The 25,360-nt window shown below is 38.4% G+C and overlaps 1 protein-coding gene across 1 annotated transcript in view; it reads right to left on the bottom strand.

Annotated features, from left to right (window-relative positions):
- The window catches only part of MYBPC3 (myosin binding protein C, cardiac), a 62,723-nt gene that overhangs the window by 20,611 nt on the left and 16,752 nt on the right, over positions 1–25,360 (bottom strand). Inside the window, exons 8-23 of the mRNA XM_010284973.1 lie at positions 24,956–25,000; positions 21,869–21,925; positions 21,160–21,162; positions 16,813–16,836; positions 15,900–16,066; positions 14,918–15,050; positions 14,119–14,246; positions 13,399–13,504; positions 9,765–9,931; positions 9,211–9,376; positions 8,166–8,272; positions 7,830–7,859; positions 7,509–7,645; positions 5,900–5,977; positions 4,453–4,612; positions 3,254–3,358 (exon numbers count right to left, since the gene is read on the bottom strand). Coding sequence (XP_010283275.1) covers positions 3,254–3,358; positions 4,453–4,612; positions 5,900–5,977; positions 7,509–7,645; positions 7,830–7,859; positions 8,166–8,272; positions 9,211–9,376; positions 9,765–9,931; positions 13,399–13,504; positions 14,119–14,246; positions 14,918–15,050; positions 15,900–16,066; positions 16,813–16,836; positions 21,160–21,162; positions 21,869–21,925; positions 24,956–25,000 — 1,613 coding nt within the window. The remainder of the gene's footprint in view (positions 1–3,253; positions 3,359–4,452; positions 4,613–5,899; positions 5,978–7,508; positions 7,646–7,829; positions 7,860–8,165; positions 8,273–9,210; positions 9,377–9,764; positions 9,932–13,398; positions 13,505–14,118; positions 14,247–14,917; positions 15,051–15,899; positions 16,067–16,812; positions 16,837–21,159; positions 21,163–21,868; positions 21,926–24,955; positions 25,001–25,360) is intronic.

Genomic DNA, 25,360 nt, shown 5'->3' with positions numbered 1-25,360 from the left:
TTAAGGTATTTAGATGTATGCAAAACAGAGAGGCTATCAGAGCTGGTTTAAATGGTAAATCCTTCCTGGTAGGAATGCGGTCATTCACTCCTAATGGCAGAGAAAAGCACAAGACACAGCAGGTCAACAGAAAGCCCCTTCAGTGAAGGAGAAATTGCCTTGAAATGTGTAAGTTGAGACATAGAGTTAAAAGAATAATTTCTTATATTCTGCTGCAATTCACTAATCTTGACTAACAGCATAAATCCTAAAGCAAAAAAGTAGTTGGAGGAACAGTTTGACACTTCCTTTTTTTTTTTTTTTAAATGATTTATCAAAGAATGTGTTAGATCCCTGTGTCCATTGCTAAATGGTGGAATTGCGGAGTGCTTCCCAGACAGTGCAGATCCAGCTCCGCTTCAGCCCTGTAGTGGAGTGAGTCCTGGCCACGCACCGTTTTACGTGCTCCGATTCCCTTTGGAAGGAAAGTGACCCTGTAACTGGAACAGAGAAGCAAGAGAGCTGGATGTGCTGCAGAACAAATCTGTAGCATAGCTTCCATGTACTCTGTATGCCCAGAATCCAGTCTTCAGCACATCTCCCCCGCAGCGTGCGCAGCCTTTCCCGCACCACTGTTCCATTTTTCAGAATGACTAAGTCAGGCTCGGTCATCAGCTTAAAAGATAAACTTCTCATTTTCCAAAACTGGGAATGGAATCTGTGATTCTTGATGTTTAATATGGAGGATGGAATGTTTATGAACATTTCTACAAATCGTTTTCCGGTGACCTGCTACAAAGGAGTTATCAACCGTTTCTTTCCATCTAGCTATATTAAATTTCTGCTGCTTCTCCGTGTTGCAGACAGTATGCCTGGATGTGATGCACTGAGACTCCTTTTAAACAGATTTTTGGGAATGAATAATCAGAAAATACGCTACACAGTGATTTACACATACCGTGTGTTTGTATGTATCGTCTGCCTGTTCCTACCCACAGCCTGCAGAGGGTATGTCTGTAACAGCGGCCGGCTGCAGTAGCGTAGCTCTATAGCCGAGACGCTGTAAAGGCTTATGAACTGAGCTGTGTAGGTCAGTGATTCAACCCCCGCTGCTCACAAAGGTTGTGGCTCTCAGACCTGCCCATGTCCCTTTGGTGTACCGGGGCAGCATGGTTCCCACCTGCAGCGTCTGACGGGAGATGGAGAACGGCACGTTTGCTAGCACGTTGCGGGCACAGACATCCTGCAGCAGCAGCCTCTCCCGTCCACGGTGAACTGCCAGAAGAGCCTGGGAGTCTACAGAATGCTTTGGGCACTGAGTGGTGGAAGTACCTTTCAGCGGACAGGTTGTATCATCACTTGTAATGTATGGAGTTACTTCTGGCATGCTTATTTTCAGTAGCTTTTAAACAGGGTTAAATGCTGTAAGCAAAGAACCTATGGTTCCTTTGAGGTGTTCCTGCTTTTTTCTCTCTTCACCAGGGTCAGTGAGACTGAGAGAAGTTTCAGCAACTCAGTTGCTGTTTTTTTGCCATTTTAGATAGGCATATCTTCCTGTCAGAACTGAGACGCTTCTTCACTGTGGCATACCAGAATTGCAATTTAAAACAAAACAAAACAAAAACACCCCCCCCCAAAAAAAAACAAAAAAAAAAAAAAAAGGGAAAAAAGAAAAGGTAAAAAGGAGGTAAAAAGACAATACTGGTACTATTGGTGACATTTGGTAAAGTAGATTATTTCCCCAAATGCACAGAACGTATGATAGATAAAGATACTGCTTTAGTAACAGAAAAAGTATGTGAGACCCCATGGAAGGTTTGCATTACAGTGAAGATGAGGTGTGACTTTCCTTTCTGTATCTCTTGGCTATAGCTAACAAAGACTGTAGCAGACTGCCTACAATGCCATCTGAACAATATGAAGACAGAGAAGAACGCATGTGTCTCTTTCCCCCGCCTTTTAAACTTGCTTTTAAAGCTTTGCTGGAATGGATAGTGCTGCATCTTGGCTTCCCTCCCCCCAGGGCATTTTATTCTGGCTCTATTGGTAGCGCAGTCGTGTGCTAACTGAAGAAACCTCCTCATGTAGTGCAAAGTGTCAGTGACACATTAACAAAATCATTGCTTTGACAGTGAAGACAAAAGAACTTTCCAAAACACGTGTCCTGAAAATGATACAAAACCAAATCATGGACTTTGCATGGCCAAGGAGGGGGGTTTGGCTGTGGAAATGGGAAGGCTGGTGGTACATATCTTGCACATAATAGTTTAAATTGTTAAATTCTTGCTTGCTTCCTGTCAGGACGGATGAAACCACAAAGGACTGGTCCTGTAGTATCTTGTTTATTCCTGCCCAGATAACTTCTGTTGAGTTAAATGAAGTTACTCTGTTCTTGTGGAAATGAATGAAGTCCAAATATCCAAAAGCAAATGCAAACTCCTCTCTTGCAGGGAGTTAAAAGAATTTTAGAACATTTCCAGCCCTGGCAACCCCGTGGGAGTCCATATAGTTTTCGGTGTATTTTTTTGAAAAGAAACTCAAACTCCAGTAATCTTTATTAAACAAACTGCTAGATTCAGAGTGCGGAGGAATTTTCCTCTAAAATTGGCCAAGACATGGCATTATTTTCTTTTCCTTTTGAGGATCAGAGGGAGTTTTGCCTAAAAACCACCATGCTCTGCAGAGAACTTAAAATGGTATCTGTGATATTCTTGATTGCTTCTGCTCATTTCCTGTATCGTATGAATGCTTTGGCCTCTAGTTTTTAGCACAGATTTTAAGGTCATTAAAATGATTGAAAAGCGCTTCGCGAGCTGTGGTGTGCGGTTGTATATGAAGTAGAATTACGAAGTAGTTTTCTAAAAGAGACATGTACTGCACGAGTGCAGTGATTGCAGACGATTGGAGCCGATGACTGAGGTGGCCACAGATCTATTTCGGTATTCCTAGGTAAATCCAAAGACCTGTATACTGACCTAAAATGTCAGTCTTGAACGAGAACGTGTAGGTTTAACTATTTTTGGTATCATCTTCTTTTGCTTTGGTAACTCGCTGAGATACTTCTCCGACCCAAAGAGCGCGGGCAGGGGGCACCCTCTCCCTAAAATTGAAGGGCCAGAATCTAGACCAGCTTGAAGGTTTGGTATGTTAGTTAGTTTCTGAGGGTCAGCCTTCCTAGATGAATAAACATAGAGAATCCCTCTCTGCCATTTTAAAGGAGCAGCAAAAGACACAGGCAAGGTTGCTGGGGACTTCGTATTTTAGCACTTCTTACCAAGTACTGGTTGGCCACCATCATATTTAGGGGGCTGCCACTGCACAGTACAGTAATCTTCTCCAATGTTGCTGATCTTCGGAGCTTCTGGAGGGTCAGGAACATCTGAAGAAAGTGTGAGAATGAATGAGCGTTGTTACAAACTCAATTTCTGTATACAAGTCAATGAAATATTTTTCTTTAACATCTCTTCTGTATCGTGCTGATACAGCTTTGTCAGGTAGCAACAGTAGATACAATCGAGAATGTATTATCTTAGTCTAAAGTGAATCCTGCTCCGTGACACTTCTGTGTTAGGTTGGCTTTCCTTTAACTACCATTGATTATTCAGCTCCGTTGTTCTTCCCAGACATAATCAACTTTTTGCAAAAATGTAAGGTAATTCTCTTCTGTAAAAAAGAGGTTTGCTCCAGGGTTTCCTATTTTCTCTAGAATAAACTTTATATAGAATACAATGGCTGCATGTCTCTCATATTTTGTTATTTTGGAGCTATAGTAAATATCTTGATTCAGGATTTATAAAAGATGAAGAGAGATTTAGTATTCACCGAAGCAGTGAATTCTAAATTTTAATACCGTAGGTGAAAGTAATTTTCTTTTATAATTTTTGAGTTTGCTTATAACCTGACCTTTTGTCATATGTGTGGCAGGGTATAAACAAGTTAAATATTATGAAAAAAATTTTAAAAATTACTGACTCAACATCATATTGCCCCTAGCTCTTCTGTGACTCTCAGTGGCAATCTGTTAATCTTCTATCCGATACATTATATCTCCTTATTCCATTAACCATTTACTGCTTACAGAATGAAGTAATCTTTGCTTAAAAGCATAACAAATAAGATAACCACAACAAAATGGCAGGAAGTTTTTCTTAGACAAGCATGAAGCATATACTTCAGAACCGAATGTCATCTATAGAATGATAGGATCACCTGAAGCGGGAAATAAATACATAAAAAGGAAATACATGGATTTCTACTGGGAGTTGTTCTCTTACCGTTTCACACAGAAAGCAACTACCTGTAAAAAAGACTTCTGCCAAATTTTGTGATTGATAGTACTCCTGCCTTTATGATCCTTTTGTGTTTTTTTTCTAAACCTAGAGCCAGAACTTGCCTCAGTTTTAGAGAAGGGTGAGTTTCAATGAACTCAGGATGCTTTCATGCTCTGGTTGTTTCCTTCCTTCCTTCACTTACCAATAACTTTGACTGTGATATCAGCCGTATCTTCTCCCACTGGATTCTTAACTATAACTCTGTATACTCCCTCGTCCTCCTTTTCTGCTCCTTCAATGATGAAGACACAGTGGTCTTCATGCATCTCCACACGAACTCTGCCTTCAGATTCAAACAGAAGCTGTGGGGAGTGAAAGTAACAGATAACGTTATTGTAAGTTGTGCCAGGGACAGCCCGATGAGCCTCTGTGTAAGCTGGTGAAATTCTTCAAATCATTGAATATTGTAAAAATTATTGAAAAGCTATAAAGTTTTTCAAGTTCTCTTTGTATGTAAAAGAGAGAAAATACAGACTAAGTGGCTCAGATAAATAATATTTGGTAAAATTGGTTCTGAGAGTCTGCAGGTTGTTAAGATTCATTGCTAGTTACACATACCCAGTTACGTTTCAAAGAAATTACTAAGTACTTCCACAAATTCCTATTTGGGATAGCTGCTAGTATCGATGTAAAGAGTTTTATGGAAAACAGTTGAGTACTGTATATATTCAAGAAAGTTTGCAAATTGAAATTCAAATGGCTGAACAAACATTCTTGATCAACAGTATCTACATTTGGTATCAGATAACATGAATTTGAGCAATTTTGAACAAAAAAAGTACAATGTTTCTTGTAACTGTTAATGGCATCCACATGATTTCTGTCACTCAAGAATGTCGTGTGGGGTAACTTTCTCCTCTTCTCTGAGCTGAGCTCTAAACATGATGACCACAACTTTGCTGTACGTTTATGACACGCTCCTTTCTTCGTCATGTGCCCATGCATCTTTAGACTTAGAACAGCACCCGTTAAAACACATATGTGCCTGAATAGCGACTAGTACAGCAGAATCCTAGCCTTGAGAAAGGTTTATTGTTGCATAATAAATGTAAAATATTTTGCACTCTAACAAAGTAAAGTTATTCATGACAAAAAGGAAACTTGCTGGAAAATGAATCCTCTTTCACTGTTTTGTACATACACAGTCCACTGTCTTGACCCATTGTCATATTTCCCTGTGTCCTGTAAGGTTTTGTCCTAGTTTGTGCTTTTTTTTCCTGCAGTTATTATTGAAGCTTACAGGTTAGTAGTGGTGGTGGGGGAAAGGGATAAACATTTACAAATATATTAAAAAGAAATTTCAAAAAACTGCTTTGATTCCTTGTAATCCAGCCACTGTGTGATGGTGATTAGAAAGAGATTTCCTTAATCAGCATCTTTCTTACTCTAAAATTACGCGCCAGATCTCTTGTGCCCATTCAAAGTATTTGGTAATTACCATTGTGAGGCCGGATGTTGGGCCTGATGTGCTATTTACTTGACCATTTTTAATGTCTACTGACTTTAATTTTATTTCCTTCTGAATATGACCTTTCATCTGGAAAACACGAAGCGTATTTGTATATCAGCGTGAATAATAAGGAACTTACCTTACTATCGGTGTTCAAATCACTGCTGTTTTCTGAGGGAGTCATGGAATCGTCATTGCTTCGAACAAGGTCAGTTTTCTAGAGAAACAAAGACACCACAGAAAGTCAGCTAAGTCTTTCTGAGCGGAGCGGTAAAGTTGTTTCTGCAAGACGTAGGAGAAGAGTCCATAGATTTGTTAGCGGGGTTGAATATGGAGGTGTGAGAAAAGCGAAGAGCAAAGTGAGGGAGCAAACAGACTTGGGAAGGAAATCAACTGATAAAAAAGTAAAAAGCAGAAATGGAAACATGTATCAGATGCAGTGAATTAAGAGAAGGATAAATCAGCAAAACCAAATTTACAGCTTAACAAAAATGCGTGACATTCATGCAATAGAATTATAACTGGTTGTGAATCTGTCTGTGTCCTGGGGTACTAGTTACTCATCTTGATTAACTACAAAAATAAGGATTACTTCCTTCTGTGACAATGGGATAGCAAGTTGATGTAAATGCTTTAACACTCAAAAACATAGTCAGGACTGTAACACACATCAGTGTATTCTGAAGATGTGCTCCTGTTTGTTTAAGATTTCATTAGTAAGTGTATGTTATATATCCTTCAAATCAAGACTGGCTTATTTTACTCATATGTTGAGACCCCACACCTTAGACAGCACTATAGAGGGGTTGTCTGATACCCAGTCAGCATTTTATCAGAGACACTGGTGTATGAGAAAGTCAAATTCTCTTGGTTCCCAAAAGGGAGACAAGTGGCTTTTTTGTTCGTTTCCATACTAATTCTGCATTACAGAAAAAAGCCTTAAGCATTATTAAATATGCTAACCAGAACAAAGAACGCAGCAGAATCATGAAGATATTAGATTGGTGAAATTAATATAATTGGCAATATTATTTTTTGTATATCTACACCTATGGGAAGTGTAATGATGCTGTAGAATATTATGCAAAGTGTTTCTGTGGTTTGTGCTACTTATAGCTCAAGAGCCCACAGACGGCGAGGCGTTGGAATGTTCTGAGATAGCCAGAAAGGAAGCTCACTTAACATTTTGTGTCTAGCTTCTAAATTCTTTCTTTGATGTTTTGTAATTGCTTTGATGAGGGCAAATAGCAAGCGTCCTCTATTTTTATTACGCCAAATACAGTTTTACCCCAGTGGTCTGCTAAGACGTTTTCTTCACAGACTGTGGAATTCTTGAGAAAGATTAAAAAAGAAGCTGCCATCTCTAGAACATATCCATCCTACCAGGTGAAGGTGATGGGGATGAATCATTTACTTGTCTTCCTATCTCAGAGAAAAAGAATAAATATGTGTGGTATCCCACTGTCTGCATGTACATATGTCTGCTCATATATACTCAGCCCCTTCTTTTGGAATAAAAAAACAGGCAGTAATTCAGAAGAACAGTTCAGGATGACTCACAAAACCAGCTACATCCCAAATAACCGCACTGCAGATATTTAAATTTTTTTTTTGAGGTTTAACAAAAATGAAAGGAAGATGAAAATGCTTGTAATTAAGAGTTGTAAATGAAAGTAAGATTTGGGACAGAAAATAAATTTCCTGTTGTGACTTCCTTGCCTCAGAGATTGTGTCAGGTTACACATTACCTTGTTTACTTTCTGCCAGATGACAGTGGGTGTTGGATCTCCTGATATGGGAACATCCAATCTCAATTTGTTCCCGGCTACCACGACAATAGTGTCAGGGGATTGGCCCAGACAGTCAAGGTGGATTTTGGGAGGTTCTATAACAAATGCAGAGAAAATAAATTTTAAATATAGTTTGAGTGTTCTGTATGGAAAAAAAAATCATACATTAAATGAATATTAAGTGAATATTCATACATTAATTAAAAATGAAAAAAAACCCGCTTCCTTTGATATTGAAAACCTGTGTACTTACATATAAATAATGGCTGCTGTTCTTACCTTCTCTTGGTACAAAATCAATCTTGACCTCTGGGGGAGGAAAAGGAGGGAGGGGATAGAAGGTCAGAAAAGAGAATTTACGTAGCATCTGTACCCAAAAAGTAATTTTAAAACTATTCATCATTAAAACCTCACAAGGCATATACATTAACAGATTAATGCAATAAACTGGAAAACAGGCTCTGTAAAACAATGTGATAATGGTAAACACAAAGATACAGGGAAAAGCAATGTGCCTCTTTTGAGGTATCTGCATACTCTTTCCTGGTATAACCATGATTAATGCCATCTTTTTATCCTTCTGAAATTCCTATTACATATTCTAAGATAACTTACCCAAAAACTGAAGCTTGGCAGAAAGGTTGTAAGCAAATCCCTGAGGGATGAAGGAATAATCAGCCTCGTCACCTGGTGTTACGTCCTCAATAGTTAGCTTATGGATTCTGGAAATGTGAACAAACATATTCCGCTCCCTTACCTTACCTCTCCGGGAGAAACAGGGCGATCTCAAGAGACAAGGTGCAGGCTATGGGATATTAACAGACATTACTATTTCTTCTCCCCTTGCCCTAACATCAAGTCAACATCCACCAGGGCTGTAGACTGCTCTACTTCCAGTGTTCAAGCAAATCCATGTCAGTATGTTGTCTATGAATGGCTGTTTCTTGTCAAGGTAGATGCATAGGCTAGTCTGAAAAGAGGAAGCACTTTCTCTGCTTTAGTCCAGTCCTTTACCATTACAAGGGCGGTTGTAACACAGCTGACTGGTTTCAGCTGGTCAGATTGTGACTATAATAAATTCTGGAAAAACAAGCTAAAAATTGATGCTCCATCCCTGCAAATTCAAAACTGAATACAGAAAGGGAATAGCAAGGAAGACTTTGCCTAATGTGTAATTCTTATGTATCTTCTGAATCTCCTTGGTCTCCATTTCCAGTAGTAGTTAGACTGCTGAGAAACTGGAGCACAGAATTGCGCAGCTGTATGTGTTAATATAAGCGCTAGTTTTTCTGAAGGGTTTTATACATACGTGTTATCTGTCTAAACACTACTGCTAATTTTAATGTTATCAACAATGTATTTTCTAGATTGTTTGAGTACCAAGGAAACATGAAATCCTAATGAAAACTGAGAATGAATTCTGCTGATGTACCCCTGATGCTATACACGTAAAACATACCAACGCAGAAAGGCTGCGCGCCTATCAAAGCAAGTCTGTCACTGTATGTTGATTCTCTATGAGAAGGTTTTTAACTTTTTTTCCTTTTAGCTGGAGCCAGGACACAGTCTTGTTTCATATTCCTGTCCTCTGAGATAATAGTTCCTGTAGACTGTAATGCAAATACCCAAGCCTGTACCTGCCTTCTGAAACAAGACTAACCTGCCAATGTGGGAGATCTTTATCCTTTCATCTGGGACCACCTCCTTTCCATTTTTCAACCAGATTCCTTTCACATTTTCATCGGAAACTTCACACTTGAAGACTGCCTGGTCACGTGCCTTCACTGTCAGGTCTGCGATGCTCTGATAAACTTCCAGCTTTTTCTCTGATATAGTGAGAATAATCGATACACACATCAACAAATCGGCATAGCTCTGTAAGTAAACAGTTGGTGTGGATTTACTGAGTAGAAAAGGCTATGGCTGAGCAAGCTGTTTGTGGAAGGGTGAAATATGAAGGGAAATCCACAGCATGCGGAGCTTTAACAGGGCCGATAGCTAAGCACCAGTTATTATCAGAGTATCTGTTACATCCGGCACACAGGTCTGAGTTCTCCTTGAGGTCTTTATTAGCAAACCTTATGCCCCTTATTAAGTCATCTTTTTCCCTGGCATCAGGATTATGCTACCCCTATGCACTATCCCGGAGAAAGTTACCTTCAGCCTCGTTTCATTTACCACCTTCTCTGGTTCTGTAATATTACCGGTGCCTACCTTGTACAATTAGTTCAGCTACTGATACCCCACCATTGGTCTTCACAGTGTAGTGTCCACTATCCTCCTTGGTTGACTCATTAATAATCAGATACTGCTTTTTTCCATCTTTCTTGAATCGGTATTTGAATGTTTCTTCCCGTGTCAGCTCGATTCCATCCTTTTCCCTGTAATGCCAAATAGTGTTGGGTCATTTTTCTAAGGTTGGAAGAGGAGAGTAAGAGTCAGCTCAATGTTACTAGAGATTGGAAGACACAAGATAAATCCAATCTTTGTAGCACTTCAAGTTAGCAAAAAAGAGACCATTTCACAATTGTTAGTGGAACCAGAACCAGAATACTTCTACCTTGACCATTAATTTTCACTACGTATTTGACTTCTAGTTCAAGAGAGTTCACTCACAAGGAATTACTTGATTGTTACTATTTATACACTATAGATAAACATGAAAGTATGCTAAATGCTGTAGAAGATACAGAGACAAAGACACACTTCACCAGCAGGGAGTTTACTATCTTAAAAGCCACCATAAAGGTAAACGGGACTTGCCGGGAAATGACTTAAAAGCCTTAATTTTTCTGATGTGAATTATAATTGTTATAAATTCATGGTTTGTGGGCATCAGTAAAAGAAGAACATTTTAGGATGGATTTAAATGAAGATGTATTTTGGATTTAGTAGACCTTTCCATTCAAGGATGCCACAGTATATTTAAGACATTACTAAATTAAGCTTCACCGTCCAGCCTGGGAGGAAATTTAATTATTGTAATTTCCAGTCGTCATGAAGGGAAATGAGCAGAGAGGATTCATGCTGTTTAGTCAAGGTCACATAAAAATACTTAAGACATTTTAAAGATGTCCTGTTCCTAACCCTAAGTAACATAAACAGGTTACAAGAAAATACTTTGTAATTTCTTCAATTTACTCCTTTTGTAGCATTTTATATTTTTCATTATTATATGAATATATTTAGATTATTACTTGAATATTGCTGCAGTTTGTAAATGAAACAATTTTTCTCTTTGATACTGACTTATGCGGAAAAAGAAATAGAAAAGGTATTGCTTTTAATAGAGTAAAAGTTTTCTTTCTGTCTTGTGTTATTTCCCTTATTTGTTACCAGTGACTATTCAGATTAACAAATGGGCTTACAGGATAGCAAATTGAAATGCTACTTAGGGGCTTATTAAAACACTATAGCTCTAATTTCTAGGTAGATGAATGCAAGAAAACCTTTTGCCTCTGTTAGAGTCTGCTGAAGTAAACCACATGATCAAAACTCTAAGCAGAGACAAGAATCCTACAACTTGTGTGTAAACCTTTGCTGAACTGCTGAGAATGGACTGTAATCCAAAAGTTCAACACGCTGCTGTGGCAAAACCAGGCACATGCACTGTGGCTAGTGTTCCAAAGCTGAACTTTTAAATTTATTTTTTGGTGATCTGTTGTGACACGTGGCTAATGAAAGACATCTGAACGTCTTATTCAGCCATTGGTAAGAAAGACATCTCTTGACGTCTTGTCTAAATAATGAAAATAGACTCTTTGCAATGCCTAGTGTCTTAAATACCCTGGGAAGGGAATAGTATATTTGTGTTTGTTTTACTGAGTAGCACATTGCTGATGCTGGGTATGACCAGAGGGTTTGCAGAGGGGAGTACTGACAAATAGTGGGGTGATAAAGCTGTAAACCTCAAAAAGAACTCCCAGATATCATTTGGCTTAATATAATACACTGCTGCAGTGAAAAGTGAAAAACCTCATATTAAGTAATATTATAGGCTTTGCTTTTGTAACTACAGCCGTGAAGTAGAAGAATCAGTTGATACTGAAGTGTAAGTGGAGGATTTTATAGAACCATGGAAGTGTGCGTTTAAAGACCACTGTGGGTCATCTGGTCCAACCTCACACTTGAAGCAGAACTAGTGCAATAATGGGTAGGTCAGCTATGGTTTAGTCTATCCAAGTCCTGAACATCTGCAAGATCAAATATCTGGTCTCAAGTTTGCCACTTGATGCCTCTTTTCTCTGTCTGGAAATTATTTCCTATTTCCTCTTTAGATTCTAAGGATAACTTGGTTAATGTCTTCTGAGATACCACTCATGTAGGTAATCATTATCATAATAATAATGTGAGACCTTTCTGGGTGATCAAGAGAACATTCTTTCCTGATTAGAATGAAGAGACCCACATAATGAGTTCTCCAAGCCCTACTCTGATGGCCATGCCTAAGAGGCTGTAAGCCTTATCTCTGTCTTGTGCAAGTCACATAACTGCTTTTGTTCATGTGCTTGTGACTTCATGTCCCAGGTTTAAAGGGTGCAAGAGCTATAGCAGGTGCCCTGAGTTAGTGGCTTAAACTGTTGAGCATTTCCCTAATGAGCCATAAAACTGGAACTCCTTCTCCATACTGTGTTTCATGTTTTCCCTGCACACGTCTCTCCATTGTCCAAAATGCTCCCTTTGTTGCTGAAGAGCGTTGACTGAGTCTCACATAATAAAACCAGTAAAATACAGTGTAAATGTCTAACTGCTCAGTTTTCTGTTGCTATGATTTGAAGAGTTTCTCTGACCACTTGCTGCCTTTCAGGCTGAGGCAGCTGCTGCTTTGTCCTTGTCACACCAAATGCCCATCCCACAGATACCAGCTCTGCAAGATGTATGGGAGTTGTTCAAAGGCAGAGGATCAAAGCGTGGCAGCTGCACTGTGCTCTGAGAGGGACAGATCTGGATGTCCCCATCTCTTGTGACCAGGCATCTGTAAGCAGTTCCTGAACAATAGCGTGTGCGTGCCCGTGCATGTGGCTTTAATAGTGTGACGCATACGCTGGACTAGCTCTTGGGCTCTCTTTAAATTCTCAGTTCCTTCCTTTGGGAGAGCAGATGAGTGGTTGTCACTTTCCAGGAATGTCATGGGCATTGTGGGAACAGTTGATAACCATGTGCCTGAAGCTGTTAACAAGCGCACGAGAATTTCATCTGGTAGAGAAATGAAGTGAGAACAGTGTGCGTTAAGACCTGGTATGTGAGCACTGCCTGCTCAAGCAGCGTGAACCTTCCAGCTCCCGCTCAGCTGGAATGCCCAACAAAAAATGGACTCTATGGTCTAAACGTTTGTCATCTTAATCCTGCTGGCTGCATATGCATAATGACTGGCTTTGCAGGGTCTCCACGACAGGTATGTTAAAGTCAATGACCTTGCCTCTCTGTCTCAAGAGGCACTAGCTTTTATCTAAGAAAAAATACTTAAAAACCTCACCTCGCTGCAGTTGAGAAGACCAGAAGATTCCACAAAGTACAGCAAACTCATCACAATACAGATCTGATTAGTCTGGGCAATAGTTAGACATTATGGTCAAGTGTTTAGAAAACTTTTAAGCTAACAGCTCAGTACAGTCTAGAGACGCTATAAAGTAGCTATACTTAATCAGTTTTCTGTGATATTCTGGCTTCTCAGTTCCTCCTCAGTGTTTGACATATAGGAGGATCAATCTTTTCCTGGAAGCAATTATGTAGGATGCCTTCTTTCTTTTTATTCCACAACTCTTGTCCACAAACACTGGTCCTAGAATGTCCCACGGAGGGATATGGTTTCATGTTGTTTGTTTTTTTCCTTTTTCTATTCCCTTACCATTTCACAGTAGCTCCTTCCTCAGACACTTCACACTCAAACTCCACTCTCTCTCCAACCATCACCATCTGGTCCTCCAGCGGGCGAGTGATCAGAATTGGAGGTTCTGTAAATGAAGAGACTTTTATTAAAACGATATTCTGAAAGACGGAAGAGCAGAGGTAGATTTCACCACTCCGCACGCCGTGGGAGGAACCCCTGGCCAAATAGATGGTGATGCTCTCTGTGTCGGAACTTAAAATTTACTACAATTGATCACATTATCAATATGATCAAATGACTTTTTGGTTTTTGCTTCATGAGACAGAACACAAACACAGCTTTAATCAGGTTTCAGATATGTTCTGAAATTCTAAACTGAAGGCATTAGTTTTCTGTACTACTTCATCCGCTTGTAGAGCTTGAGGCACGTGTTTATCTTGAGTGGGCTCAAATTTTTAAAGTATGCTTCTAGCCCTATTGTTGTGCAGATGTAAATTTCTTTCCAAATGAGAATTATTACGGTGCAGTTTTCCTGTGCATTCTCAGTTGCAGCTATAGGGAAAATTTTCCTTCATTTAACTGTAAGAGAAATATCTACTTCAATAGATGTCAGAATTTGTTCATATGTTTGAGAATTTCCTTTCCTATGAGATGAACTAATCTGAGAGCAGAAAAGGTGACAGTAAATTGATGTTAAATGTTATGGGAGATCTCTTTCCTTTTGCTACCATTGCTCACCTTTTACAAATAACTCTGTGAAGCTCTTCTCCTCCCCTACCACACATTCATACGCTGCATCGTCCGCCAGAGAGCAGTGGTTTATGGTCAGTATTCTCTTATTCCCAACGGCCTCAAAAATATATCTGAAAAGACAATCTACATGTAATTATCAGAGAGTAACTCTTTTGGACCCAGGCACTGTCTTCCCCTGCCTGACAAAGAAAAAATTTCCTACTTTTTTTCTGACATCAGTGGTGAGGTTTGTTAAGACTCAAGCCCTGTATCCCTGTCCTGGTGCAGCCGACAGCAGTAATGTTTGAAAAACTAGCGTAGGAAATTACGGAGACATCTTCACACAAGTATGAGATACGGAAACTCCTGCGAATGGTGTTGGATACTTTTCTACCATCTAGCCATACAACAGACCCGGCTACCTTTAAAATGCTTTGTCATGGCTTCAGCACAAAATCGCTGGAAATTGGTTTTCCAAATAAGCTACACTGAAGTATATCCTATATCATGAGAAAGTAATTTTGAACCCTGGGTATACATGTAAAGATCAGAATATAATTTGAGGACTTACTTGCTATGTAGGTAGATGTAAGCATCCAGTTCCACGCGTAGAAACATAGAGCAGAGGGAAGAAAAAGAAAGTCATGAGAACGGCCAACTGACCCTGAGCCAAAGCACCATGTAGATGCTTTCTCAGCTCCCATTTCTCCCTATTTTATTCCTTTCTTTCTAATAAAAGCTAGTTTTTCCACTTTGTCCAAGCTGTAGCTCATTCCTTTTTGGATTTCCTATATTTCAAGTTTCCCTGCCGCTCACTTGGATCTCCTGTCCATTCTTCAACCATTTCACATCAGCATCTGGATTGGCAACTTCGACCATTAATTTAATCTTTTGCCCTTTGTCCACTTGGTAAGCTGAATCCAGTTTCTTGAGGAATGCTATGATGAAGAATGATTAAAAAAAAAAAAAAGAATATCTTAATAATTTTTATACTTAACTTTTTTTTTTTTTTTACATTCTCTGTCAGGAAAATAAATCTTCATTCCCTTTCCTGTTGTTTACCATCTTCTTAAACTTTCCCCACTTTCTGCATCTCTATTTGCATCTATACCATTTCTGTCTGTTCTTCATCCTGTTCTGTTTTCTGTTTTTCCTTAACATAGGATGAAAAGCATGTGATATAAGCTAAAATAAGCCAAGTAGAATATTCTAAATCAGATGTAACTATGTACTTCAACACATCCTAAATAGACTCACAGCTACATCTGCCCATGTATGAAAATGATCCTGATCTTCTCAGTACTAATGAACGGCAGCTCGCCTTCTCTGTTTCAGACTTTTAAAACAAATCAGTTAAAATTAGGTAATTAATACTTCACAAGACTAGAACAGGCTCAAGAATTCCAAATGTATCATCCCAATGGAAATTAAATTTATTTTTTTACATTTAATGTATCACTGATGCCTGACGTACTGACCAGTTTTGGGGGTGGGAGAAGTAGGGGGTACCGTTGTTTTACGTTCGGGGGAAGGTAAGGGGCAGAGCAGAAGAAACTAGTGAAATGAACAGGTTCAGAATACCCAGAGTTTCAGGACAAGGTAGCTCAGAGCTTTGGGCACAGCTTTAATCTTTGGTAATCAGCATTTCACGTGTAAAGACTGTGTAAGAGTTGGAATAGGAAACTCCTATTTCTCCTGCTCTTGTATCTGGCTGCTGTCCAGTTCGAAGAACTCCCAGAGAAGAAGATATGAACACATACATTTGGCACAAATACAGCTTCACCAACCTGTACTTTTTTTCTCTTCCTTCTTTATGCGTTTGAGGCGTTTCAGCATCCCACGCAAATCTGTGATACCATACTGAAAAGCAATTTTCTCATATTCTGAAGGAGGAGCTTTCCTCAGGATTTCCCAGACATCAACATCAGATTGTGATTCAGATTTTGCTTCACCTCTGCAGAAAGGGATTAGAGTATCTGAACGCCACTGTTGAGAGGATTTAAAAGCAGCCATAGGCTTGGCAAGCTACATATCGGCTTGATGAAGCCATTTCTTAATAAAAAATTTAGCAGTCTAAATTTTTACTGTATTATTACCTAAATTAAAGAAATAAAACTGGTGACTAGTTTTACGCATATTTATATATACAGTGATTAAAATCCAATCACTCTCCTGAAGGGTTTACTTTCTAATAGCGAAAGCAAATAAATATTAACTTCCCTTTAGCCATGGGTAATGGAAACACAAGGAGACTTGTTTTCCTGTCGTGGTCATACACAAAACATGTGGCAAAGCAAGGAACTGAACTGATAGCCTGAGAATGCCTTAGAAACAAAGCAGTTGGTTTATGGTAATAAGAATCAAGACCTCTTTTCTCAGGACTTTTTTTCCTTTCATTAAAATGAAACATAGATCATTAAAATATTTTTCATCTATTCTAAAGTCAATTGTTGGCTGTAGCAATCTATAAAACATAAAGACACACAGACTGGTGAGTAGTGGCAAACGAGACAATGTTTACAATGGGCTACTTATTTTATAGTTTAACCAAAGAACTAGTGATTATGGAAGAATGAATGTTTGGTCTCGCAAAACCAAGTGAAAATTTGGTTGTCTGGCTTTGGGAAAGGTGTTCTTTTTCTGTCATTGTATTTTTTCTTTAAAAGACCATAAACAGAAAAAAAAATGGCGTAACCTTACCGATTTGCCGAACGCAAGAAGCTGCTGTACTCCAGAATGATGCAGAGAACAGTTTGGAAAAACATGGAGCATCCCGAAGGGCAAGAAAGAGGGCATCACGTGTTAATACAAAAGAACCATGAGTGTCATCACCTTTAGCAGAACATGCCGGTACGTCAGTAGCAAGGAGATGAAGGAGCTCATGCAAAATCTCTGAAATAGACTTAAGAAAAGTGCTGTTCCCTATTGAAACCAAACTCACTCACACGCTTTGTACAGTTCCACTGCAATTTATACTATAAGTGTAAGCACTTCTGCTCGTTTCTAATTATGGTTGCTAGCCTTACAGGGAAGCAAATAGCTCTACTTTGCCCTGTTGTCATGGGGTTGTTGCCTGTCCTGGTTTGCATTTTGGTAAACAGAGGAAGGATGAAAGAAGTAACATTTTCTGGAAAATTTCTTTAGGAAAAGGAACTTCCTCTGGCTGTTGTTTCTGACATCACCAGGACCAAGCAGATTCCAGTGCAGGACAACACACCCTTATAACGAAGCCATGTTCGGCGGTAAAACCCAACAAGCAGACAAGTTATGCAGCAGGTAATGCAGAGAAAAGTGGAGAATTATTGGGCGTATTTCCTTTTTTTTTCAGGAAAAGAACAGTCCCATTAGTCTGTGAGAGATATTACTACTTAAAAAGCATGACAGTAGTCAGTCTGGACAGCAAATATATAACCACACATTTCTGATACTCCTTTCATTGCCCCCAAAAGGCTTGCTTTTAACGAGAGCGCTATGTTTATTAAAGTACTGCAGCCCAGGCTTGGGATTTCCAGCACCCTTGTAGCTCTTGAACAGAAGGGAAGCAAGAGAAGAGGATTTCAACTCAGCGAGTTTGATCTGAAATATGGCGTGCAATATCTTATATCTCTGGAGTGGTTTAGCACTCACTAAGCCCTCACTAGCACTCATTGTATTGATGATAAGTGTATCTGAAGTTTGGACTCCTTGCCATAACTGCAGCCTACTGAGTTTTTGCTTTGTCGTAACAGTGCATCAACATCACCCACAAATTTAATCAGGATTCCTCTTGCCTATATATCTATCATTTAGTCTGGGACAGCTACAAATGGTTTGCAGTTTTTCCTAGCAGAAGGCAGGAAAATTGAACTGATTTTCCAAATAGACTAAGAATTTTTTTTTTTGGCATAAGCGGTTCTTGGGTTAGTTGCCCTAACCACATCAATGAAGAACTTTAAAATATTTCTAAATACATGCAAATTGGTATAGATATATAAGTACATAAAACTAGGAATATATAAAATTTCTAATACATGCTGAGTTCTTTGTACTAGTACAATAAATGTTCTGTGGAGCAAAGTGTATCTCAAAAGGAAATATAAAATCATAGGAAATAAGAAAGACTTAACAGATTCAAATGTTATTGTTTTCCCTCAGGCATTATATAAATATTGGTGGCCTGTCTGTCTATCTACCTGTTTATATGTTCATCTGTATACACACCTTTACCTGAAAATTTGCAGACAGGATTATTCATGGAGTTTTCAAAAATATTTTGTGTGGGTTATTTTTAAATACATCATAAGAAAAATCTTCCAGTTTGGAAGCAATTCCACAGTCTAGTATATCTCACTATTGAGGAAACGTCCTTAATTTTTGCTTTAGCGTTTCCGTTACTCAGTGTCATCCCATTGTTATATCTGGCAATAGTGTTTTGGTGCACGCAAGCTGAAATACAAGAAATTTGACCATAAGCAAGAATATAGTCTCTTCCCTGGAAATACTAATATTTTCTCATTACAGGGAAAGGCTTGTAAGTTGCATGTAAAATGGTAGTAAAAGCTAAAGGTTGTAATTTGTGTAGTATTTAAATGAGCAGTGAAAAAGAAAAGAAAAAAATCTCTTTCTCTGCCTCTGTGCAAAGTTTTCCCCATCCCCGTACTCCTTTTCATCATTTTGTATTTGTTAAAACATTCCCTTTGATCCCATAAAGACACAGAGTTTCCACAATTAGGTTGTACTCTTCCACTACCAACAGGAACTCAGCAGTGAACAAAAAGTAGTAGAGCACTTGGACTCCTGAAATTTCTCCCACCCTTACGCTACTCTCCCTGATGTTGGGGATCCGTATTCAGCGTGATCACCTCATAGGTTAACTATGCACTTGGGGGCATTAAGAAGCAGCTTAGTGAACGTGCTGTAAATGGAATATGCAGCTGATATGTTTTAAACATATGTGGAGGGGTTAAAAATAGTTTTGTACATCCCAGAGATGGTTCCTTCCTATCCCATTACTGTCAACTGATTGGACTCTGTCAGCTGTCACCTCCTTCAAGGTCTCTGCTGACTATCCCATTTAATAGTTCTGTGACAGCTGTTCCCTTCCTCTTCCCAATAACCTCTCCTTGGCCCATGACATCTGTATGTCAACACCAGTTAATTAAATTACAGTGATAGGAGATACAGTATTAAACGAAGCTCCCTTTATTATAACAGGAATGTTCATTACCTCCGGATTGAGGGGCACTTGTAAATTAGGTGGGACAAAGCAGGAGTGGTAAAAGAATATTCTTCAATTCTATTTGAATCTGCATAGCTCTTGGGAGTTCTTCAAGCATGAGGTCCCTTTTCCTATTCTATTTTAATGGAGAACACTTTCATTCCATGATGAGTTTTTATGCCTATTTGTTCTCATTAATGTAGGAGTGGTCTTCAGCCTGCGGTGTGCAAAGCCTGAAGGATCCAGAAATTACTTCTAAAGTGGCTGTGAAAAACAACTAGGAGCAGTGAATTTATCATTATGCTTAAATTCACTAAACAGAGATTTGTAAGTCAAGAAAGGTCAAAAACACTGATAAAATGCAGTGAAATTACAAGCTTCTTTTAATGAATTATATTTCTAGTCTAACAAATAGTGAATAGCTAAATCTACAGATTGAACATTTCTGGAAATACTGGAGAGTTTCACTGCTTTTTAGAGTTCTATCACTGCTCGAAGCTAATTATGAAAACAGAAGGGAAAGGCAATAGGAAAGGGACTCACAGTACTTAGCACTTCATTCCAGCTGGAGTCACTCTATGAAATTATGCAAATATTTTCATGTTGGTCTCCATTTATCTGAAATTTTTAAAAAGACATCAACTATTCTTTTTGGCCTTACACTTTCTATAGAAGTTAGAATGTGTGTACAACTACTCTATTGGAGCTCTCAAACCCGTACAGTTTCAATTACTGCCATTTTTCAGAAAGCCTATTTTCCCTACTTTAGAATTACAAAAAAATTCTAATGCAGAGTTCTCTGGGGTTCATGATGAAACTAGAAACTTTGATATCGATGTCAGCTATGGAAAGCTTGATAGGTGTACTTTCTGTCTTGTCTAGCTGGCCCCCTCGAGAGTTCTGGCTGTAGTGTTACTGCAAAGCCGGAATTCCGTTCTAGTTGGATACATTGCATAATACAGGGCTTTGTATACCTATGTGACCTTGTTTGCCCCACTGAAATTTGGGTGACTTAACCTGGGTGAAACATGAGCCTGTTGTGGCTTTATTGCCTTCCATAATCAAGCTACTTCAGATGTCTATATGATCCTGTACCCGTTGTGAAAATAAAACACTTTTTATATAAAGTGACACCAACACCTGAGCAGAGGCTGAACACAGATTCACAACGTTCATCCAAGTAGTTGACTGAAAACTTAAACTGAGTAAGTTTAGATTTGTAAGACATGACTGGAGACAAGTGTTTATAGTAACTTCAGGAGCTGGAAAGACAGAGTGAGCGGCCAGGAGCCATAAACAGAAAAAAGCATACTTGGAGTAATGGAATGATAATGAGAAATGGAATAATTTACTTGGAATAAAAAGAAATGTTTTGTAATAGAGAAGCCTGTACATTTATGGAATAAATGACTTCAGTAATACATTCAGTTAACATGTTTAAGGATGGATGGAACAAAACTTCAGCGCATATTCGAGAGGCACCCACAGGCATATTATGCAAATGATTTTTCTGTTTTTAATTTCTACGACAATAGCAATTTAAAGCAGCACGCTATTGAGGAAATCTGTAAACTCAAGGACAATTTAAAACTACTTATAAAAGAAAGTGATTGTGAAAACCAAAGGATGTTCAGAGAAATATATTGATTTGTATTGAATGGTCTACTCTTCTACCAAGTCTTTAAAAGCATTTCTGTCTCAGAAATCGGTGTCTGATAATTTTCTTTCATATTATCTAATTTTTGTCATGCTCCTTACATAAGAAAGATAAAGATGCATGCAGTATTTCAAATCGTTCTTACATTCAGCTTGACTCATGCATTTATAATACAGTGAAATAGAAATCTTACTCTCTGTTGGCAACAACGGAATTCAGAATATCCAGATTAAGATGGTGGTAAAAAGAGAAATCCATAGGTAGACAGGGTATGAAAACAGATGCGGCAAGGAAGGATGAGAATGGGAGAGGAAATTCCACCCAAAAAAGTAAAAGTAGAAGCAAGAATAAGAATTAGAATTGGAAGAGTAAAAGGTATTTATATAATATTTATACAACATAGAATCTATTTTTGTATGTATAAGTAATAGCTTATAATATATAACGTATTATTGTATAGTGTAATAGTAACATTTTAACTTGTCCTCCCAGCTCTCTGATGCGAAGTATTCTGAAAACTTAAGACAGAAAATTCTTAATAAGGCAGCATTATAGACAGGTATTGTAAACTGTTGTGTTTTGTTGTTTTTTTTAAATGAAAACTGCTGGTGGAAGCATGTAATTACCCTAATCCTGGCTTTCTCCATCTTAGGAAAGATCAATCTTTTTTTTTTTTCTTTTCTTTTCTTCCAGTATAAGCCTAGCAAAAATGCAGCAAATGCTGAGTATTTGAGGAAGCTGCTATAATTACCTGTCATCCTTTTTCCAGTTAGAGCTGCTTTAGGAAAATGATGAGGATTCTGAATTTATGAAACTTTTACTTATTCTAGTTTTAGTGTTTTCAGAGTTGATCAACAGAAGCTGGTTACTTTATTTCTCCAAGTCTATGGATTTTTACTCACCTCTTTTTCAGTAGAGCACTAAAGTTAAACTCTCCACCTTCTTCATGTCCCTCGGTACTGTATGGTAACAGAAAACCATAATTAGTTTCAGAAGGAAATGGGAATAGCTTGTCAGACTATTTCATTATGTAGACAATATATTTTTTGTAGGGGATCAGTAGATGGGTTTAGAATGACTTAGAATGTGTACTGACATGGAAGGTGACTTAATTAGGCTCTTTGTCCATATTGGTCTTCATACAGGTTTCAGAAACCACAGAATCATTAAGGTTGGAGAAGACCTTTAAGATCATCAAGTCCAGCCATGAACCCAACACCACCATGCCCACTAAACCATATCCTGAAGTGAATATATTTAATGAACTTATATTAAAATATTTAAATATATTTTAATATTTAAATCTATTTAATGAACTTATATTTTTTCTATACTAATTCATAGAATCATAGAATGATCTGGTTTGGAAGGGACCTTAAAGATCATCTAGTTCCAACCCCCCTGCCATGGGCAGGGACACTAGACCAGATTGCTCAAAGCCCCATGCAACCTGGTCTTGAACACTTCCAGGGATGGGGCATCCGCAGCTTCTCTGGGCAACCCGTTCCAGTGCCTCACCACCCTCATTGTCAAAAATTTCTTCCTTATATCTAGTCTTAATCTACCCTCTTTGTAATGGTTTAAAGCCATTACTCCTTGTCCTATCATGACATGCCCTTGTAAAAAGTCCCTCTCCAGCTTTCTTGTGCCTTCAGGTACTAGAAGGCTGCTATCAGGTCTCCCCAGAACCTTCTCTTCAGGCTGAACAACCCCAAATCTCTCAGCCTGTCTTTATAGGAGAGGTGCTCCAGCCCTCTGATCACCTTCGTGGCCCTCCCCCGGACTCACTCCAGCAGGTCCATGTCCTTCTTAAGTCGGGGGCGCCAGCCCTGAACACATTATTCCAGGTGGGGTCTCACAAGAGAGATGATTATGGATAAAGTTGTACAGGGTATTAATTTGGTGGTCATATTGGTCTCGAGTGTATTCATTATCATAAAGAGGTTGCAGAAACTTTCCTTTAAAGTCATTATTGCTTTTGGAAAGCTGTAGTTTCAGGAATGTGGATATTGTTTACAGTGTGGGGCAGTATTTAACCAAACTCTTTTGTGGGACTTTTTACAACCTAAATTAACTATTTTTTTGCTTGTTATTATCCCAGCTGTAATTGTTTCTTAAGGCTCTTTGTGATTCCAGAATTCATTGTACTTAAAAAGTGTCACATCATTGGTGCTTGGGAGAGTTCAAGGAGGAATTCTGTGGTGTGACTTTGATTCTGAGATGAGGTTCAATATGCAGTTGTTCAACGAGCATCATGGTAATGTTGTGATGAATTGATTCATGAGAACAAGAAGGAACAAGGAGGAGTTTTTTTGTGTTTAATTCTGTTACATATCATGAACTCAGATGGAATGCACAGTGGTATTTCTGGTGTTCTGAATCACATGTGTTTTAACTGTGCTTCTGAACATTTGCAGTACAGATCTACTCTGAAAACTTCGTGTAAAGTCACTAAAATCACTTCTTTGTGTTTAATTCCTAAAAAAATCACTTTAGGGATTTGATATAAAAGTATTGGGAGTTACACTGCATTCCATGACTATTCATTATTCAACTTAGCAAAAAAAAAGGTCTTTTTTGCATTCAGGCAGGGTTTAGAAACTCAAAGTGGATTTTCTTCATCTCAGTCAGTCTCCCATCATTAATGTTCAGCTGCTCCTTGACATCTCTGTTGTCCTGAGTATAAGAATCTGGTGATGCAATCTCACAGCATTCAGATTCTTCCAGCAGCAACTCCTTATATTTAATTATTGTTTTATACAAAGAAATTATTCTTTTCAGTTGTGTTGGTGGTAGTGGTAGCTCATAATGCTGCCTCTGCCAATACAGAGTGCTAGTTGCTTCAGAGTAAACCAGAATGTCAGGTGAACTCAATATTGCAGGAACAAGTATTTTAGAAAGTAAGAAAACAGCCTCAGCAGATAAAGGATAGGAATTGTAACAGTACTCAATAAAACGGAAGAGAAATAAGTGCCAAACTTCTTGTGCTTGCTTGACAATGAAAGGCTAGTGAGAATAAGTAACAATTTTGAATCAGTGTAATTTTGAATATGTTGTGAACAGAGACCTTTTTATTAAGAAAGTACCAGTTTTACTTCTGTGATTACTTTCAAGATAGTACAGTACCGGAAAGGATAATTTTCTGGGTATAATGCTCAAACAGAAAAGTGTATTTTTGGCTACTTTGTTTCCTACTTTCAGAAGATTTTCAATGTTCGCACACATAAAATGTAAACAAAAATCACTAGTATAATCCCAAATTTGCAAAAGGCTTCTTGTGACCAAATATTCATGAAATCAGAATCTACAGCTGGGAGAATAACTAGTCACCTTAGTGCTTCCCAGGTGTTACTTAAATCAGATTTTCAGGAAAGCCCAGTAATCAATACTTAGCTTTTCTGAAGAATAGGACCCTAATAATTGCTTTAACATGCATAGAGTTAAGTCTAATCTCAGAGTTCCTGTTTTCGTTATGGTGGAAGACACTGGGACCAAAAGGGATAGGGTGGGAAATTAATGATACTAGGATAAAGAGTGTGCTAGGAAACAACAGATTTTCATATTACATGTGTGTTGGTACATTTCTGTGAGCAGTGGCAATTTTAGTCAGGATGTGCTCGGTAGAGAGGAAAACACGTAAAACAGAGAGGACAGTCGTGCGTATAATTTGAAGCTACTATTTTTCTTCTGAAAATGGTGAGAAGATGCCACTTGCCAAACACATGCCTTTTCCCTAGATGAATCTGCCTCTCACTGAACTATCAAACTACTCTTTTCATTATTTATACTCATCTTATGTTACTACTTTTACTTGCATGTATTTGTCTCATATGAATACTGCATACTATAAATGATTATTTATTTGGGATTTAAGCTGCTGTTAGTTCTGTGGGTTTGTTTTGTTGGGTTTTTTTTTTTCCTTTTCCTAAGCAGAGAGAGGCAGTTCATTGTTAGACTTGAATTTGTCTACTGACACAGACAGTGGCTACCTGAGAAAGGCTGAAGTCATCCGTCTCCCCCCTCCTGCCAGGCTCCTGAGTGAGGGTATCAAAGACAAAGCTTCAGATTTAAACAATTCAGTTCAAAATTTGTCTCCATTCTTATAGAAGAAACTGAAGATCTGAACAGCCTGAAGCTGCTGACACTGTGCTCACTCTGAACCGATTCTAAATTCTTTTAATTGTGCTAGCAAGAAGAGAAACTATTGAAGCCTAATTTCACTGCAGTCAAATAACACAATGCAGCTATGCAGTGTCCTCTATTTAATAGGCACCACAGCTACCTATAGATGGATTTGTCTGTAGATAAATTCTGCAAGTTCTTTTTTAGTTCTTTGTGATAAGATGTTAAAAAAACTCTTAAAAAATCTGTAAAAATACCACTTATAGGGAAAG

The sequence above is a fragment of the Phaethon lepturus genome, unplaced genomic scaffold (assembly GCF_000687285.1).
Source record: "Phaethon lepturus isolate BGI_N335 unplaced genomic scaffold, ASM68728v1 scaffold17144, whole genome shotgun sequence".
NCBI classification, from domain to species: Eukaryota; Metazoa; Chordata; class Aves; order Phaethontiformes; family Phaethontidae; genus Phaethon; species Phaethon lepturus.
This window is presented reverse-complemented; position numbering and strand designations above follow the sequence as displayed.